General features: G+C 53.5%; 6 protein-coding genes across 6 annotated transcripts; 4 read left to right on the plus strand and 2 right to left on the minus strand.

Annotated features, from left to right (window-relative positions):
- Nucleotides 1–52: 52 nt before the first annotated feature.
- UHO2_05356 (putative acetyl-CoA carboxylase) lies at nucleotides 53–6,749 on the plus strand (the record flags this gene model as incomplete). Its single annotated transcript, XM_041560172.1, has 2 exons — nucleotides 53–92; nucleotides 241–6,749. The coding sequence occupies 2 exons, from the start codon at nucleotides 53–55 to the stop codon at nucleotides 6,747–6,749; spliced, it is 6,549 nt and encodes a 2,182-aa protein (XP_041416106.1).
- Nucleotides 6,750–7,337: 588 nt separating this feature from the next.
- UHO2_05357 (uncharacterized protein) lies at nucleotides 7,338–8,083 on the plus strand (the record flags this gene model as incomplete). Its single annotated transcript, XM_041560173.1, has 3 exons — nucleotides 7,338–7,671; nucleotides 7,765–7,846; nucleotides 7,930–8,083. 3 exons carry the CDS (start codon nucleotides 7,338–7,340, stop codon nucleotides 8,081–8,083), a joined length of 570 nt encoding a protein of 189 aa, XP_041416107.1.
- A 111-nt stretch (nucleotides 8,084–8,194) lies between these two features.
- Nucleotides 8,195–10,288, minus strand: UHO2_05358 (uncharacterized protein; the record flags this gene model as incomplete). The annotated part of the gene is made up of 1 exon (XM_041560174.1): nucleotides 8,195–10,288. The coding sequence occupies one exon, from the start codon at nucleotides 10,286–10,288 to the stop codon at nucleotides 8,195–8,197; it is 2,094 nt and encodes a 697-aa protein (XP_041416108.1).
- A 437-nt stretch (nucleotides 10,289–10,725) lies between these two features.
- On the plus strand, nucleotides 10,726–11,847 carry UHO2_05359 (uncharacterized protein; the record flags this gene model as incomplete). Its single annotated transcript, XM_041560175.1, has 2 exons — nucleotides 10,726–10,758; nucleotides 10,909–11,847. 2 exons carry the CDS (start codon nucleotides 10,726–10,728, stop codon nucleotides 11,845–11,847), a joined length of 972 nt encoding a protein of 323 aa, XP_041416109.1.
- Nucleotides 11,848–12,811: 964 nt separating this feature from the next.
- UHO2_05360 (putative RPL33B - ribosomal protein L35a.e.c15) lies at nucleotides 12,812–13,271 on the minus strand (the record flags this gene model as incomplete). Its single annotated transcript, XM_041560176.1, has 2 exons — nucleotides 12,812–13,123; nucleotides 13,260–13,271. 2 exons carry the CDS (start codon nucleotides 13,269–13,271, stop codon nucleotides 12,812–12,814), a joined length of 324 nt encoding a protein of 107 aa, XP_041416110.1.
- A 1,255-nt stretch (nucleotides 13,272–14,526) lies between these two features.
- UHO2_05361 (uncharacterized protein) lies at nucleotides 14,527–14,919 on the plus strand (the record flags this gene model as incomplete). Its single annotated transcript, XM_041560177.1, has 1 exon — nucleotides 14,527–14,919. One exon carries the CDS (start codon nucleotides 14,527–14,529, stop codon nucleotides 14,917–14,919), a length of 393 nt encoding a protein of 130 aa, XP_041416111.1.
- Between the last annotated feature and the right edge of the window lie 564 nt (nucleotides 14,920–15,483).

Below are 15,483 nucleotides of genomic sequence, written 5' to 3' on the forward strand. Positions count from 1 at the left end.
GCTGCTGCATCCCTAAAGCATCGTCTAAGCTTATCGCACTAGTTTAGCCAAAATGCCAACACCGGACCATAAAGCGGTCAGCCACTTTATTGGTAAGTTGCATTCGATTTTCGCTTCTCTGAGGCCAACAGGTCCGTCGCCTTCTTTGCCTTGCTTGTGCAACGAAAACTGACATTCTCTACTTTGCTCTGCTTTGCTCTGCTTTGCTCTGCTTTGCTCTGCTTTGCTCTGTCACTCTAGGCGGCAACCCGCTCGAGACAGCTCCTGCAAGCCCTGTCGCCGACTTCATTCGCAAGCAGGGCGGTCACAGTGTCATCACCAAGGTCCTCATTTGCAACAACGGTATTGCTGCCGTCAAGGAGATCCGTTCCATCCGAAAATGGGCTTACGAGACTTTTGGCGATGAGCGTGCCATCGAGTTCACCGTCATGGCCACCCCGGAAGATCTCAAGGTCAACGCCGATTACATTCGTATGGCTGACCAGTATCTCGAGGTCCCCGGTGGTTCCAACAACAACAACTACGCCAATGTCGACTTGATTGTCGATGTCGCAGAGCGCGCCCGTGTTCACGCCGTCTGGGCTGGTTGGGGTCACGCTTCTGAGAACCCTCGTCTTCCCGAATCGCTCGCTGCTTCCAAGCACAAGATCATCTTCATCGGTCCTCCTGGCTCTGCCATGCGATCCCTCGGCGACAAGATCTCCTCCACCATCGTTGCTCAGCATGCCGACGTTCCATGCATGCCCTGGTCCGGTACGGGTATCAAGGAGACCATCATGAGTCAGCAGGGTTTCTTGACCGTCTCGGACGACGTCTACCAGCAGGCCTGCATCCACAACGCCCAAGAGGGTCTCGAAAGGGCTGAAAAGATTGGCTTCCCCGTCATGATCAAGGCCTCGGAAGGTGGAGGAGGAAAGGGTATTCGAATGTGCACCAACGCCCAAGACTTTAAGCAGCTCTACAATGCCGTCCTCGGTGAGGTGCCCGGTTCGCCCGTTTTCGTCATGAAGCTCGCTGGCCAGGCTCGCCACCTCGAGGTCCAACTGCTCGCAGATCAGTACGGCAACGCTATCTCCATCTTTGGCCGCGACTGTTCCGTCCAGCGTCGTCACCAGAAGATTATCGAGGAGGCTCCCGTCACCATTGCTCCCGAAGATGCTCGAGAGGCCATGGAGAAGGCCGCCGTTCGTCTCGCCAAACTTGTCGGCTACGTCTCTGCCGGTACCGTCGAGTGGCTTTACTCTCCCGAGTCTGGTGACTACGCTTTCCTCGAGCTCAACCCTCGTCTCCAGGTCGAGCACCCCACCACCGAGATGGTCTCGGGTGTCAACATCCCCGCTGCCCAGCTCCAGGTTGCTATGGGCATCCCTCTCTACTCCATCCGTGACATCCGAACTCTCTACGGCATGGACCCCCGCGGTAACGAGGTGATCGACTTTGACTTTTCCAGCCCCGAGTCGTTCAAGACCCAGCGCAAGCCCCAGCCTCAGGGTCACGTCGTTGCCTGCCGTATCACCGCCGAGAACCCGGATACCGGTTTCAAGCCCGGCATGGGTGCCCTGACCGAGCTCAACTTCCGTTCCAGTACCTCCACCTGGGGTTACTTCTCTGTCGGTACTAGCGGTGCCCTCCACGAGTACGCCGATTCGCAGTTCGGACACATCTTCGCCTACGGTGCCGACCGATCCGAGGCCCGAAAGCAGATGGTCATCTCACTCAAGGAGTTGTCCATTCGTGGTGATTTCCGTACCACCGTCGAATACCTCATCAAGCTCCTCGAGACCGACGCTTTCGAGTCCAACAAGATTACCACTGGCTGGCTCGATGGCCTCATCCAGGACCGTCTCACTGCCGAGCGTCCTCCCTCGGACCTAGCTGTCATTTGTGGTGCCGCCGTCAAGGCTCACCTCCTTGCCCGCGAGTGCGAGGATGAGTACAAGCGTATTCTCAACAAAGGTCAGGTGCCTCCTCGTGACACCATCAAGACTGTCTTCTCGATCGACTTTATCTACGAGAACGTCAAGTACAACTTCACTGCTACCCGCAGCTCCGTTTCTGGCTGGGTTCTCTACCTCAACGGTGGCCGTACTCTCGTTCAGCTTCGTCCTCTTACCGACGGTGGTCTACTCATCGGTCTTGCCGGCAAGTCGCATCCCGTTTACTGGCGTGAGGAGGTCGGCATGACCCGTCTCATGATCGACTCCAAGACCTGCCTCATTGAGCAGGAGAACGACCCCACCCAGATCCGATCGCCCTCGCCTGGTAAGCTTGTTCGCTTCCTCGTCGACTCGGGCGACCACGTCAAGGCCGGCCAGGCTATTGCTGAGATTGAGGTCATGAAGATGTACCTTCCTCTCGTCGCCGCTGAGGATGGTGTTGTCTCTTTCGTCAAGACTGCAGGTGTTGCTCTTTCGCCCGGAGACATTATCGGTATCCTCTCGCTCGACGACCCCAGCCGTGTTCAGCACGCCAAGCCCTTTGCTGGCCAGCTTCCAGACTTTGGTCTTCCCATCATCATTGGCAGCAAGCCCCACCAGCGCTACTCATACCTTGTCGAGGTACTCAACGACATTCTCGACGGTTACGACCAGAGCTTCCGCATGCAGACTGTCATCAAGGAGCTCATCGAGACCCTTCGCAACCCCGAGCTTCCCTATGGTCAGGCTTCTCAGATCCTCTCCAGCTTGAGTGGTCGTATCCCCGCCAGGCTCGAGGATGTTGTCCGCAACACCATCGAGATGAGCCACTCCAAGAACGTCGACTTCCCTGCCGCTCGTCTTCGCAAGCTCACCGAGAACTTCCTCCGCGACAGCGTCGACGCTGCCATCCGCCAGCAGGTACAGATCACCATCACTCCTCTCTATCAACTCTTTGAGGCCTACGCCGCCGGCCTCAAGGCTCACGAGGGTAACGTTCTCGCTTCCTTCCTCACCAAGTACTACGAGATCGAGTCCAAGTTCACTGGTGAAGCTGACGTTGTCCTCGAGCTTCGTCTCCAGGCCGATGGCGATCTGGACAAGGTTGTTGCCCTGCAGACCTCCCGCAACGGTCTCAACCGCAAGAACGCGCTCTTGCTCAACCTCCTCGACAAGCACATCAAGGCTACCTCGCTCGTCTCGCGCACCAGTGGCGCTCAGATGATCGAGGCTCTGCGCAAGCTCGCCTCTCTTCAGGGCAAGTCGACCGCTCCTGTCGCGCTTAAGGCCCGAGAGGTCTCGCTCGACGCCGACATGCCCAGCCTTGCTGACCGTTCTGCCCAGATGCAGGCTATTCTCCGTGGCTCCGTCACCTCGTCCAAGTACGGTGGTGACGACGAGTACCACGCTCCTTCGCTCGAGGTCCTTCGTGAGCTCAGCGACTCGCAATACAGTGTCTACGACGTCTTGCACAGCTTCTTCGGCCACCGCGAGCATCACGTCGCCTTTGCCGCTCTCTGCACCTACGTCGTTCGAGCTTACCGTGCCTACGAGATTGTCAATTTCAACTACGCTGTCGAGGACTTTGATGTCGAGGAGCGTGCCGTGCTCACCTGGCAGTTCCAGCTGCCTCGCAGCGCCTCTTCGCTCAAGGAGCGCGAGCGTCAGGTCTCCATCAGCGATCTCAACATGATGGACAACAGGAAGGCTCGTGCCACTTCCGAGCTCCGCACCGGTGCCATGGCCAGTTGCGCCGATGTTGAGGACATTACTGACCTCCTTCCCAAGGTGCTCAAATTCTTCGGCTCTTCCAGTGGTGCTCCCATCAACGTACTCAACATTGCTGTTGTTGACCAATCCGACTTTGTCGATGCTGAGGTTCGAAGCAAGCTTGCTCAGTACACCAACGCCTGCAGCAAGGAGCTCGCTGCCGCCCGTATCCGCCGTGTCACCTTCCTCCTCTGTCAGCCCGGCATGTATCCCTTCTTTGCCACCTTCCGTCCCAACGAGCAGGGCATCTGGGCCGAGGAGAAGGCGATTCGCAACATCGAACCCGCGCTTGCCTACCAGCTTGAGCTTGACAGAGTCAGCAAGAACTTCGAGCTCACCCCCGTGCCGGTCTCTTCGTCCACGATCCACTTGTACTTTGCTCGTGGTATCCAGAACTCCGCCGACACTCGATTCTTTGTCCGTTCGCTCGTCCGACCTGGCCGCGTTCAGGGCGACATGGCTGCTTACCTCATTTCCGAGTCGGACCGTATTGTCAACGACATTCTCAATGTCATCGAGGTTGCTCTTGGCCAGCCCGAGTACCGCACCGCTGATGCCTCGCACATCTTCATGTCTTTCATCTACCAGCTTGATGTCAGCCTTGAGGATGTCCAAAGGGCCATCGCTGGCTTCCTCGAGCGTCACGGTACCCGCTTCTTCCGTCTCCGCATCACCGGCGCCGAGATCCGCATGATCCTTAGCAACTCGAACGGTGAGCCTCGCCCCATCCGTGCATTCGTTACCAACGAGACCGGTCTGGTCGTGCGATACGAGACTTACGAGGAGATCGCTGCCGATGATGGTTCGGTCGTCCTCCGCGGCATCGAGCCTCAGGGTAAGGAGGCTACACTCAACGCTCAGAGCGCCCACTTTGCTTACACTACCAAAGTCGCTCTGCAGTCGCGACGATCGCGTGCTCACGCTCTCCAGACCACCTTTGTCTACGACTTTATCGATGTCCTTGGTCAGGCCGTCCGAGCCTCGTGGAGGAAGGTCGCTGCCAGCAAGATCCCAAGCGAGGTCATCAAGTCGGCTGTCGAGCTCGTCTTTGATGAGCAGGAGAACCTGCGCGAGGTCAAGCGTGCTCCTGGTATGAACAACATCGGAATGGTTGCTTGGCTTGTCGAGGTGGTCACTCCTGAGTACCCCACCGGCCGCAAGCTTGTTGTCATTTGCAACGATGTTACCATCCAGGCTGGTTCGTTCGGCCCTGTCGAGGACCGCTTCTTCGCCGCTGCCTCAAAGCTCGCCCGTGAGCTCGGTATTCCTCGTCTCTACATCTCAGCCAACTCTGGTGCCCGTATCGGTTTGGCCACCGAGGTTCTTGACCTGTTCAAGGTCAAGTTTGTTGACGACGACCCCGCCAAGGGCTTCGAGTACATCTACCTGGACGACGAGTCGCTTCGCGCTGTTCAGGCCCAGGCTCCCGGTAGCGTCATGACCAAGCCCATCAAGGCTGAGGATGGTACCACCCACAACGTCATCAGCGATATCATCGGCAAGCCTCAGGAAGGTCTCGGTGTCGAGTGTCTCTCCGGCAGTGGTCTCATCGCCGGTGAGACGAGCCGTGCCAAAGACTCGATCTTCACTGCCACCATTGTCACTGGTCGCAGTGTCGGTATCGGTGCCTACCTTGCACGTCTTGGTGAGCGTGTCATCCAGGTTGAGGGCTCGCCCTTGATCTTGACCGGTTACCAGGCTCTCAACAAGCTGCTTGGTCGTGAGGTCTACACCTCGAACTTGCAGCTCGGTGGTCCTCAGATCATGTACAAGAACGGTGTCTCGCACTTGACTGCACAGGACGACCTTGATGCTGTCAAGGCCTTTGTCAACTGGATGTCTTACGTTCCTGCTCAGCGTGGCGGTCCTTTGCCCATCATGCCCACCACCGACAGCTGGGACCGTGCTGTTACCTACCAGCCTCCTCGTGGTCCTTACGACCCACGATGGCTCATCAACGGCAAGACCGAGGAGGATGGCTCCAAGCTCACTGGTCTCTTGGACCAGGGCTCGTTTGTCGAGACCCTCGGCGGCTGGGCTACTTCGGTTGTCACTGGTCGTGCTCGTCTGGGTGGTATTCCGGTGGGTGTCATTGCTGTTGAGACTCGAACTCTGGAACGTGTCGTCCCAGCAGACCCTGCCAACCCTAACTCGACCGAGCAGCGCATCATGGAGGCTGGTCAGGTCTGGTACCCTAACTCGGCGTACAAGACTGCTCAGGCCATCTGGGACTTTGACAAGGAGGGTCTTGCTCTCGTCATCCTTGCCAACTGGCGTGGTTTCTCTGGTGGTCAGCAGGACATGTACGACGAGATCCTCAAGCAGGGTTCCAAGATCGTCGATGGACTTTCGTCGTACAAGCAGCCCGTCTTTGTTCACATCCCACCCATGGGTGAGCTTCGTGGTGGTTCTTGGGTCGTAGTTGACTCTGCCATCAACGACAATGGCATGATCGAGATGTCGGCCGATGTCAACAGCGCACGAGGTGGTGTGCTCGAGGCTTCGGGTCTGGTCGAGATCAAGTACCGTGCTGACAAGCAGCGCGCCACCATGGAGCGTCTTGACAGCGTCTACGCCAAGCTCAGCAAGGAAGCTGCTGAAGCCTCGGACTTGACTGCTCAGACCACCGCTCGCAAAGCCTTGGCTGAGCGTGAGAAGCAGCTGAGCCCCATCTTCACTGCGATTGCCATCGAATACGCTGATGCGCACGACCGTGCAGGACGCATGCTTGCCACTGGTGTCTTGCGATCTGCTCTGCCATGGGAGAACGCACGTCGATACTTCTACTGGCGTCTCAGGAGAAGGCTCACGGAGGTCGCTGCCGAGCGTACCATTGCGGAGGCCAACCCATTGCTCAAGCACGTCGAGCGAATTGCTGTGCTTCGACAGTTTGTCGGTGCTGCTGCCTCGGAGGATGACAAGGCTGTGGCTGAACACCTTGAGGCTTCGACCGCTTCGTTGTTGAACGCGACAAAGCAGCTTAAGGCTCAGTACATCTTGGCTCAGATCTCGAGCTTGGATCCTGAACTCAAGGCTCAGCTTGCTGCTTCTTTGCAGCAGTAGATGGACACCATTGTTTGCATTATTCTACATCTTCTTCTCTCTCGCATGGCTATCTTTTTTGCAACTTTTTTTGTAGGAAGGTGATGCTGTTGCGTCTCTCTCTCTCTCTCTCTCTCTCGGCGAGGATGAGGTTGGATTGAGGGATCGGCAAACCTTGTTCGATTCAGCGAGATGAGGCAGGATCGTCAGCCACTCTCGCATCAGTCTCTTCCTTGTTGATGCGCTTCTTTCTGTGTTTCGTTGACGCTGCCTGGCACTGTGACAACTGAGGGGTTGTACTCAATGCTTTACGTTGGCAATGTTTGCGCTTCGTCATCTCTTTCTTTTTGGTTCGCCTGTACTCTGTTTTCACCGTATAGACTCTGACTTGCAAATGTCGAATAGTGTTCCTTTGATCTTGCGCGAGGTTGGAGGAGAGGATGATGAGCTGGAGATTTGGCTTGCAGCTGTCAATTTATCAAAGCGCCTTGAGGATTGCGCAAATGCTTTCCGCTTCTTCTCCTTTCTATACCACCTCGATTCTCGTTTTCAAGTTGTGTACCTATCCACTGCCGCAGAGCTTTCTTCTTGCTTGGGGCAGAGATCAAAATGACTCACACGCAAAGGTACAAAGCAACTTCAGCAAAGCTTTTAGCAATGGGAACAACTTGCATCCCTACCTACCTAGAAAAAGCTTTCCCTCCTATTTCACCACACAACTCGAGCTCTCCTGTTCCCTTTGAATTCTCCCTTACAGCACTCGGTTTAACGCAGCAGCCATTAACATCTTCGGTTGAAACAAGCATCCCAGATGACCAAGCAGAAGATAATGTACAAGAACAAATGGATCTCCATGTCCCATTCTATATCAAAGTAAAAGGCAAAGGTAAGGGTAGACGAGTCTTGTACGATGCTATGAAATCTTCGGTTGCTCAAATATACGGTAGGTAATCAACCCCCCTCCCCTCCTCCCCCCCTCCTCTCCTGGTCTCTGCAAATCTACCTCTCACCGGAGAAACATTCTACTGACATTCAGCATGGTTGCTACAAAGAGTAGAATTGGCAGCACAAACAGGTCTACCCGAACCTAACTTCACAACAAGCTCTTCTGGTGCTGCGTAAGTTCGCCTTTCCCGCCTTCGGATCTTCAAGCTCGACTGACAAGGGCACAAGAGTGACTCGACCGACTTGAGATATACAGACACGAGCGGAGATTCACAGCTGAAGTAAGCTTGGACCAACTCGCAGCGACTCGCGGTTGTGGAGGAAGTATAAAGGAAGCAAAAGAGGAAGCATGTAAGCTACTTGCCGAGTTGATCCTTTGCAGAAACAAAGACGCTTGTCTCACTGCCTAGCGACCTCTGTATATGGTATGCTAAAAATCTGACCATAATAACACCCATGTATATATATGTAAAGAAAAGCAATGGCAATGGCAATGGCAATGGCTTTGTCTAAACACTAAGTCAAGATAGGCTTAGTGTAGCACAGTGCAAGCAGAAAGTCTTGTGACATTTTTTCGGCCCACCACATTTAGCAAGTTTGTTCCTCTTCCCGCGAACACGAGGCTCGACGAGACAGTCAAGGCTCGTGTCTAGCATGCGATCTGGCAGGGTGCAAGATCGATAGGCATGCTTGCCTCTATTCGATAATGCGCCGTGCAGGGATGGCGAGGATCGAGGTTGCTTCATTTGATCCCAGTGCTCGCCAGTCCATTCTGGCGTTGGGTGAGCATGGGTATTGGCTGATGAAGTTGAACGTGTCAATGTTGAGGATTGCTTTTGAGAAGCTGATGCGTCAACAGCTAGCTGATCGAGTTTTGTTTGTTCTTGTCGACTGGTAACTGATAAAGGTTCAAGTGACGGTGTGGACAACGAATACGCTATACCTTCTACGACTGGTGAACAACATTGCGATCTCACGAATTGCGCAGCCTCTCCAGCACCTGCCAGCAATATCGCCTCCTCCTGCACAACCCGATCAGCAGGCTGCACTGTCTCCACCAATGTCCAAGGTGAAGGAATGCCTCTATCCAGAGAAGGCAGAGATGGGTATGTTTTACTTCTCGCAGCTGCTTCTCGAACTCGCGATGGAATGGGTAACAAGCAAAGTGTCTCAGCCGGCTCAGCTGGTGAAGACGAACGAGACTCTTCAGGCTCGACTTGATCCAAATCCTCTGTTTGATGCACTGTCGAAGGAGTCCTGAGAGAAACACGCTCCTGACTCGAACGCATCTCTAGCTCTATTACTGTTTCAGAATCTCGTCGCACTGCAGTGCAAGGTCTAGAGTGCGCCCAAGATGCGCGTACTATGGATGATTGAGGCATTGCTGAAGATGTTGGCGAGGCTGCTGGATCGCATGCTTGGGAGCAAGCTCGGTCGACGATGAGTGAAGAAGGGTATGGGCTGGTTGGTGAAGCAGTGTTGTTTTCTGCTATGGCTTCAGCGTCAACAGTGTCTTCTGGCGTCGTTGCCGGCAAGTTATCGTTCGTTACCTCAATGACCTGCTCATCGTCTTGCTCGTCGGAAACTAGATCGATATAGAGTCGTGAGGTGTTGTCGGTGATCTTGAGCAGGTCAGCGAGACCAAAGATGTCGTTGTAAGGCAGCGTCTCGAAGGGCGTGGTGCATTGCAGGAGCTCCTCAATGTTCTGCCGCTTGGTTCGGATCGAGTCGACGAGCTCTTCGTCCGAGTCGCTGTCCACTGTCACTACGTCAGTGTCGTCTTGGTCTTCGGATGATGAAACTTGACGAGATGGTGATCGTCGATCTGTTCCTCGCGGCGGAACAAGTTTGCGGCTTGGCGGCGGTAGTGGTGGTCTGCGTCGGGCCATCAAAGCATCGTTGTCTGCCACTGAGCTACTCCACATGGGATCGCCCAAGTCAATCATGTCCTCACCCTCAGCCTCTTGATCAATTTGCCCTGTATCGCCAAGCAAAGCTTTCCGGCGCGCCTCAGCTTGCAGGAACTCGCGCAAGTCCGGATCGTACGCCGCCGGATCATCCTCTTGATCCTCCGACTCACTCGACGACACACGAGCCATCTGCTGTGTTCCCCTATGCGCTTGAAAAAGCCCGTGTGTCGGATGAATATGATCATGATACTCATCCTCCCGATCATCCATCTCCCTTGCCTCAGGTCGATCTTTCCACCCCTGTAACTCTTCATCCTTTATAAACACTCCGAACTCCATGCTCTCTCTCAAACTGCGCAAGCTGCCTCTATCCTTGACTACAACAATGGGTTCGCCATTGGCTCTGTTTCCGAGATAGATCTCATCCTGCTCCTGTAAATGTGCATCTTTGAAACGTTCAAAGATGCTATCCCATTTACGCTTTAGCCGTTGTGTGGACTGCTGGTGGAGGTACTCGACTGTCTCTGTGCCATCGGGATTGTAGCGCTGGATGATGTTGCGCATTTGCGAGGTGAATTGCAGCCGGCGACGCTTTTTTGGCTTGGGAACGGGTGTGGTAGGCTCGTAGGTTGATCCTGGACGTGGACGAGATGGTCCTGCTTCCGCTCCGGCATAGCTCGGCTCGTATGGACCTGATGGATACATGGCCACAAGATCAATCAAAGGCTGCTAGTGGCAGTATCGCCTCTTCTTGCGATGGTAGCCAGGCTTCGAGCGAGGTTGTGGGTTGCTGGGAAGAGAGGAGGTCTCAATTGTGTTTGCGAGAAGGAAGCTTTGAGTTAGTTGAATGCATGCGCCCTAACACCCGATTCAGGGTCCAATCGACACCTTTTTTCTGATCTTACCCCGATCCAAAGTCCCGATCCAAAGTCCCGATTCATAGTCCCGATTCTGGGCACCTGTGCACGGACCTGTCGTACAACACTGTTTCAGGAATCGCATAGGACATCGGACAAGCTTCTTCTCGTTTACCAACCACAACAAGCTCCAACAACGCAGTCGATCATCTGAGCACCGCTCCATAGAGCCACTCCAAGTAGCGAGGCAGCGATGGGCTCGTGGCCATCTCATTGGAGCCCACCATGTACTTTGAGAGGAAGGAGCTGATCCAGTCCGTAAGTGTCTAACACGGTGCACTGCACATCTTTTAAGGTCCTACATTGATCTTTTAAGGTCCTACATTGATCTTTTAAGGTCCTACATTGATCTTTTAACGTCCTACATTGACACTTGAACTCATATCTTGTGTCCCCTTGTATCGACAGCTGGATCTGCTCTGCTTTGTGCTCTTCGTATACACCTGGCTGCTGGACAATCGCACCTTCTTGCTCGTAGTCAAAGCCGCTCTGCAGGTACAGTTCTGTAACGCGGTGCAGATGCATCCGACCTGGTCGCTCCCCTTCTTGGTCGTCTTTCTTTGCTCTCTCAACCTCATCTTCGCGCTAGTGCACCTACTTACACCGGCAAGCCAGACAAACAGCCAAGATGCCATGCTCATTGACTTTGTCGGCCAAGTCACGTTGCCCGGCCGCGTTCAAATGTTCTTCATCGACGCATTGGTGTGCTTCGTTCAGCTGCTCATGACCGTTATTGCGTTCGAGACGAGCAAAGATGAGCTCAAGCCCGATGGTGAGCCCAGCGTGCTGGATGACCTTACCAGTTTTCTGGAACAAGACGATCTGGGACACGGCTGGGATGTTCGCGATGAAGAAGCTACGCTCTTTGGTCTCGACGAAGAAGAGGAGAGGAAGAGTCAACATACCAGCTTGACACATCATATCGCAGTTGTACGATTACGACCAATCTTTGATCAGATCAGATCGAGACAGTTGCTGCCTACACAGTCAGCGGACGAGTCAGATGGTGCACAGGAGGCATCAACACAATCTCCATTACAGCCTGCTTCAACCGTTGCAGATGGGACAAGGCCGGACACAAGCCGCATTCGTCGCTTCTCACAACCTCCTCGCACAGCACTCCCGGACTCAAGTCGGCAAGGAGAAGAACGCGTCACAGAAGGCTTGGGTGAGATATCAGCAGACAACTCCTGGCCACCCATGTGGCTCATCATTGGGCGAAACATGATTGGCGGTGAACCTAGTCTACCCTCCTTTCGACGCATGCAAGGCCTTACTTCCATAACTGACAGCATCATGGGTCGCTTCGGTAGAAACCTCAGTCAAGCACCAAACGGTACTCAGTAAACAAGCATCAACCGCAACGCTCCACCAAAAAGTTAGGCTTTGGATAGATCAACATGATAACTTGTATTTGTATCCAACAGAATCCTCTCAATAACAACAAACCCCTTCGACGACCACTCACAAAGCTTCAAACCAGAAGATGGCAATGAGATTGTGCAATCTCTTCAAAACGTGCCTCCTCATATCTCGGTTCAAGGACGATCTGCAAGAACCGCCTAAAACCCTGCATCAGCCTTGCACAAAGCGGACAACTACCGACACAGGATGGCATCAATATTTCCTGTTAGTTTAAGTCGCCAACCGTGGAGTGTATACAGGTGCGCAACTAGATAAGACAGGAGTAGACAACAAAAGCCATCCAAAACGCTCAAGATCCAAGGAGGAGGAGCAGGCGGCATCAGGACAAAGAGGGGAAAGTATACACAGAAAACAGGCGGGGAGGTCTGCTTTTGGTTCGTATGTTCTGCATTGCTTTTGTGCAAAGAGAATCGCATGTGTGTGTGTGTGTGTGTGTGTGCGTGTGTGTGTAAGGTAATGCAGATCCGTTCATCGGGTGAACGGAATGCATGTGTAAAGGTGTGGTTAAGACAAAGGAGTAGGCGGCGTGGCGTGTGTTTCATCGTACCCTTGAGATTGCAGTTGAGCGTCGAGAAAGATCCTTGGTTCGAAGTGAAAGAGTTGGGACCAAGGCGGAGATCGACAAAAGAACTGGAGAAAGAGAACACAAGAAGCAGAGAAGCTGGAAAGCAGAGAAGCTGGAAACAAGTTGGCTATAATCACAAGAAATCACCACCTCCTCCATCCATATACTCTCTTGAGCGAAACCAAGCTGCCTCCTCTAGCTCAGCGACTCGAGAGGCACAATCATATCGCCTTTTTGGCCGGGTGCGCGGGTGTGTGTGGAATATGGAAACAAGTCGATATGTATTGTAGATAGGTGTGTGCGCATGTTGCTGTGAAACGCTTAGATGCTCGAAGGGTAGAGCATGATGCGAACACGAGCGGCGAAAGCCTGAGGAGGGATGTTGTGTGCGAACTTGGCACGAACAACACCCGAGTTACCGTGGGGACGGGTGATGCGACCCCAGATGACGCGGATCTTGGAGCCACGGACCTCCTTGGTGGCCTTGTAGACGTAGGCGACACGCTTGCCGAGGTAGAACTTGGCCTCGTCTGTCTTCTCGACACCCTCAATCTTGATGAGCGAGGTGTGGCACCTAGCGACGCGCTGCGAGCGCTTGTGGCCCATGATCCTTCCCTTGACGTAAAGACGAGACTGCAAGGAAGAAAGCAATTAAGAAGAGTACGGGAGGGGTCAGTGAATACTGCTGTTGGATACTGCTGTTATTGGTGGGTGTTGTCGATATTGAGAGAGCCCGCAAGGCAGGAAATGCCGACATCGCCAGATGTACATGTTTGGACATTGTGCTGAAGATACTGAATTAAGGTTGACGGAAGTTGGCCAACTAATACTGGAATGGTGTTGCAATGTCGATGGATTTCGATGCTGTAGGGGGCCGAGGATACGTTGGCTCGGACTGAATGCGGTTATCCTTGCAGGTCACCCGTCAACGTCTCTTTTCGCGAGGATGATGTCTTGACATATCGACCTAACGAAAGCCCGCCAAGGCTTCAGCCGGCAAAGCCTTTCACGAGTCGACAAGTGCACCTTGTTGCGCTTGCTCTCCGTGTCACCTGCAAACAGTCCTTGCCTACGGTCAGGCATGAGAATCCCCGATAGTTGCTGTTATCCGATTGACGATCTCTACAGAACTGCTACGATATCTTCCATCCAGAGCGCTTATGTTGTATGCAGTGGTTGTGTCGATTTGTCCTTGCGTCATTCCAACGGGGCACTCTACTACACTTCAACACAAATGACGATGTCTGATTTTCCTGGACGAGAGCGACTTGACCCGGAATGTAGCGATGCGGTGAGCGCAGCTGGCACTGATTGCGATGGTATGGATATAGTCGATATGTTGGGTATAGGTAGATGTCGATTTGGCGGGATGAATCCTACGCTGGCTGAAGATGATCGCGGATGCGACTGGATGTGACTGACTGCGTTGTCGAAGGGGCTCTCGTTCATCGATGATATCTTACCATTTTGACGAGGTGTGATGTGTTGATGGTCTTGACGGTGGAGCAGAAGGAGATGTCGACGACCAAGACACACTTTCTCAGCTGCTACAAGCGCAATTCCAGATTTCCATTGTTAGCGCAGCAGCACACACTCGACATTCTCACACTCGACATTCTCAACCTCAAAATCCTCCTTCCGATTCTTCCCTGGCTTGCAGACTGCGATTAAATCTTTCGAGGCAGCAGATGGCTTTCTTGACTTTCTTGACTTTCTTGACTTTCTTGGCTTTCTTTCCTTTTCATTCGAGGTCGGCCGAGGATGATATTTCGGCACGTGCTCAAAAACAGATCTCTTATCGACACCACAAGGCAACTCTGGCTCCCGATCCTGATCAAATTTCCAGATCCAAACTTTTCGAATTTCGGTGCTCACTTTTTTGTCAAGGAGGGTCCACGCTGCAACACGTTCAGTGTCGCGATCGTTGTCACTACCGCCACCACTCTCATCGACCACCTCCTTATCATCAACTTGGTCGACCGTTTCATTACACCAACACCCCCATAAATACTAAGCATCCGCGCTTGCAGCCCATTATGACGCGCACACGACACGGCAAAAAGACGCACCACGCTCGTCGCGATGTCAAGCGAGGCATGAGGACAAGAGCCATGAAGCTCCACCCTGATCAGATTCAGGCCAATCTCAAGGACCCCAAGAAGCTCGAAGCTTTGCAGAATCCCAAGGAGCTCGATGTCGAAAAGGCCGGTCTCGGTCTCTTCTACTGTGTCGAGTGCGATCGACACTTTCCTTCGCAAAAGGATCAGCTCAGCCACATGGCTTCCAAGTTGCACAAGCGTCGCGCCAAAAAGATCACCGAGGAGCCCGCCTACACGATCGAGGAGAGCTTGCGAGCTGTCGGTATCCGTATCGACAACAGGCAGCGAACATCAAAGCCCGCTGAAGAGCCCGTTCAGGAGATGGCCTGAGCGCACCAGCAGCTTTCCATTCGATCAGGCCCCCATATTTTCTACCTAGAGCGACCACGCCAACAGGAGTCCACGTCAGAAACTACCTGCCTCAAGTATCGCTGCCGCCCTCGTTGCGTCCCACTTGTGATCGTATCCAATGACGAGCTCAGCATCAGAGCGTAACTAGTGTAACACACTTGCGCTGCCTGCGATCCCCCATCAACGGTCTAACCGACGTCTTCCGCCGTTGCTCTCGCGGTCCTTTCAAACAGTTCCAGCTGATCTATTGCAGTCTCTTTACTATTGCCTAGCATCACCCATATACCCACAAGCATGTATTTTTACACAATCTCTATCCTTTCCATTTTTCGTCCAACACGTCGCTCAAACTTGTGTTTTCTCAGAAGTGCAGAAGCGCACAAGCGCACAAGAGTTCCTGCTCACCACTGCATCACAGAGAGGAAGAGGCTGAGCAATATCCTCTTGAATTGGGTGATATGGTCAACCTCGGGCCCACCTTTGAGGATGAGCTTCGTAGCTGTGAGTCAAGTATTCCGTATTCCGTATTCCGAATTCCGAATT

Source organism: Ustilago hordei, assembly GCF_900519145.1.
Source record: "Ustilago hordei strain Uho2 genome assembly, contig: UHO2_contig_13, whole genome shotgun sequence".
NCBI classification, from domain to species: Eukaryota; Fungi; Basidiomycota; class Ustilaginomycetes; order Ustilaginales; family Ustilaginaceae; genus Ustilago; species Ustilago hordei.